At 36.9% G+C, this 3,427-nt stretch overlaps 1 protein-coding gene across 1 annotated transcript; it reads right to left on the bottom strand.

Moving 5' to 3' along the window:
* Window positions 1–1,886: 1,886 nt before the first annotated feature.
* On the bottom strand, window positions 1,887–2,465 carry LOC104226805 (histone H4). The gene has a single exon (XM_009778883.1). It carries the CDS (start codon window positions 2,386–2,388, stop codon window positions 2,077–2,079), a length of 312 nt encoding a protein of 103 aa, XP_009777185.1. The 5' UTR covers window positions 2,389–2,465; the 3' UTR covers window positions 1,887–2,076.
* Window positions 2,466–3,427: the final 962 nt, after the last annotated feature.

Below are 3,427 nucleotides of genomic sequence, written 5' to 3'. Positions count from 1 at the left end.
CCACAGTGTAGCGCCCAGGCTAGCGTGCCGCTACCTGTGGCGCAGAAGTCAGAAGCATAAAATTTCCCAGCGCAAAGGACAGCGCCCCACGCTACCCTGGGCGCTGGTGACGGAAAAGTGTCTTGCCTCGACCCGGACAAGGTTATTTCAACCCAAGATACCCCCAACTCGTATAAAAGCAAATCTAAACCTATTTTGGAGGGAGAGACGCCACTTTGAGAGGAAAATACACACACGGAACACTCAGGAGCAAGAATTCTTAGTTTTCTTCATCTTTCTTACTCTTTTCAACTATTCAACACTTGTGAAATTGTTTTGATTTTACCATGAGTGGCTAAAACCCATAAGTTTTGGGGTTGTGATTTTGCCATGAATATTGTTGTTTGAAGTTGACTTAACCTTGATTATAATTTGCTAATATATGATTTTTTTTTTTTCAATTTTATGATTAATTGATTAATTGTCTGGCCAACAGTTAAGTTTTATTTACTATCTATGCTATGCTTGGGAAAGCTACGTCTAGATTAGACAAGAATTGAAGAGGGCATGATCTTAACTCCGGGGGATGGCGGATTTGTGGTTAGTATAGGAATATACCTAGTCACCATGCTCAATTGAATGTTGTAATCTTAATGTGCTCTTAATAGATTGATTTCATAGGAATATAAGCATTAATCTATTTTGAATAAGCGAGTAGTAATTCGGGAGAATACTACGAGATCAATTATTTTGTTAATTGGAATGCATTAGGATTGGTGAATCGATTACAACCTTGGAATATTCATCTCTACTGAATACCCAACAACTATTTTCTGCTTGATTAATTAGTTACTTGTTACATCTGTTGCTTAGTATAATCACATTTTAAACTCTGATTGACTTGATTGAATAACAATTTTGGTGAAATTAGTGGATAATTAACACAAGTCTTTATAGGTTCGACACTCGACTTATTATTTTATTACTTGTACGATTACGTATACTTGTGTGTGCATTTGGAAGCATCACATGGTGACTCCAAAGAAATACTTACACACCCAATACTATAATAAATCAAACATTTCATTCGCTGTGAGTGATACGGCCTTGTGTTAGGATACTAAGGTCTTTGTATTATGTCAGTCTTGGAAATTTGACAAGGCCTAATGTCAATATTATTTGATCTTCCCATCTCAGGCTCCTACTTGGTCTTTAAGAGTTGTGTTGAAAGAAAATATGATCTTTATTTTCGAAATGAGTATTTTGGTCACAGAAGAGCATTGCAGGCAACATGTGTTTAATTGCTGAACTAATTGAAGTACATTAGGTTGGAAAACAATAATGGAGTTTGTACTGCAAAACCCTCCATAGACATGGGGAACTAAAACATCAATTTAAATTAGAGGAAATCATGAACCATCAACAATTTATACCCAAACAGAGAGATACTACACAACTCATCCTTTGCGGAAGAGTAAACTCCCATTCCCACTAAGAAATACACCACAATTGAAAAAAATTATTAGACAACAAACATACCCAGCATATTCTCGCAAATAGAGTTTGGGAAGAGTTTGAGAAGGATAGTATGTATGCAATTCTTACTCATACCTTATGAAGGTAGAAAAACTATTTCCAAAAATCTTGGTTCAGTAAAGAGGAACATAACAATTATAACAAAGAACTACATAAAAACAAAATAGTAACAACAGCCCAGAAAAAAATAATGAATATAGAGAATTGACATAATTAAATCAACTAGATGGGGTCTCTATTGCGAACTGAGTATAGAGAATTCACATAATTAACTCAACTAATTGGGGTTTCAGATGTATATATCTTTGGAACAATTAGTATATGTTTGAGAATCATCATATTGAATCCACACAAAAGGTAAGAGTAAGAGATAGTTGAAACTTGAATCCTTCTGTCATTAAATTGAGCAAATTCCAGAATGCTTTTCTTACAAAAACAACTACTACAAATTCTAATAAAGGACCCTAATTACACCAACTATTTTAATAATACTTCATTTAATTTCTTGACCGCAAGACTTTTGCAGAACAAACAAAAGTCAAAAACACAAACACAAATTCCTTAACCACCAAAACCGTAGAGAGTCCTACCCTGCCTCTTGAGTGCATACACAACATCCATAGCAGTAACAGTCTTTCTCCTGGCGTGCTCAGTGTAGGTAACAGCATCACGAATCACGTTCTCTAGAAAGATCTTCAGCACGCCACGTGTCTCCTCATATATCAGACCAGAAATACGCTTCACGCCTCCCCTACGAGCCAATCGGCGAATTGCGGGCTTTGTGATACCCTGGATGTTATCCCTAAGCACCTTCCTGTGCCTCTTCGCTCCTCCTTTGCCCAATCCCTTGCCTCCCTTTCCACGACCAGACATTTTCACACAGAAATTTGAAGATAAAAAAAGTTTCTAAGGTTTTGGATTTGATCTGATTAGAGGTGAAGGGTGGTAGGTATTTATCTTTGGTGGATTTGGGCGCAATGAATTTCGTGGGGGTTTGAAATTGTGGCGGGGCGAAAATCGTAGCCGCTAAATTTTGGGGGGATTTGGTTGTTAATCGACGGATAATAATGGTGATCCGTGTGAAAAGCGAAACTGAAACTGAGTCGTTGATTGGAAGATGATCTACGGTATCGAGTGCAGCTTTGCGTATTAGGTGCGGATTGTGCTTTCGATGAGCTGAAGTGATTCCACCGTTAAGATTAAATATTTGACGATTCAGATTAAGTCTAGAGGAGGGTCAGGATTTGTGCACTCCTTCTTTCTTTCAAATGCAATTTTAGGACTACTTGGGCCGGATGGACCTTTTCCGATTTATTTGGGCTTGGATCCTACAATTTAGTTGCGACTCTCATAAAGAAATTTTTACCTCATGTAGCAAAGGTTGATATCTTATTTATTTCAAATAAATATTCTTTTAAAATATTATATTTCATAGCTACCTTTTGATTTTATAGCCAAATATCTATTTATAGTTACCTCCTACTCTTAAGCCATAAAATATTCTATATATTATTTTTCTCTTTTATTCTTTCAGATTTTTCTTCACCCCTCTCTCTCTCAACACCGGTCTTTCTCCATGAATACAACCACTATTCTCCACTGATTCATCTTCATTGTCTCGCGAAATTTTCATTGTCAGTGGGTTGGGGCTCTAAATCAATGTCAAAATCAAGCCCTAGAGAGAAAGATCCACCCCATTCTAATGGTCGTTGTTTTGCAATGAAATTTGGACATGGTCACTGCAACTCTTGCCTCTCACCACCTTCATTGGTGCTTTTCTCCATCTACCAAATTCGCAATTACTAACAAAAGGAGACAATCTGCTATTGAAAATAAGGAATTTCTTTCATTTTTTGCGCCAAATTTTGAGAGTTTCAAGTCAGATTGCGGCCTTCTTGACGAGACGACATTA

This window comes from Nicotiana sylvestris, chromosome 6 (genome assembly GCF_000393655.2).
Source record: "Nicotiana sylvestris chromosome 6, ASM39365v2, whole genome shotgun sequence".
Lineage (NCBI taxonomy): Eukaryota > Viridiplantae > Streptophyta > Magnoliopsida > Solanales > Solanaceae > Nicotiana > Nicotiana sylvestris.
Note: the sequence above shows the minus strand (reverse complement) of the source record. Positions and strands in the feature narration are given on the sequence as shown.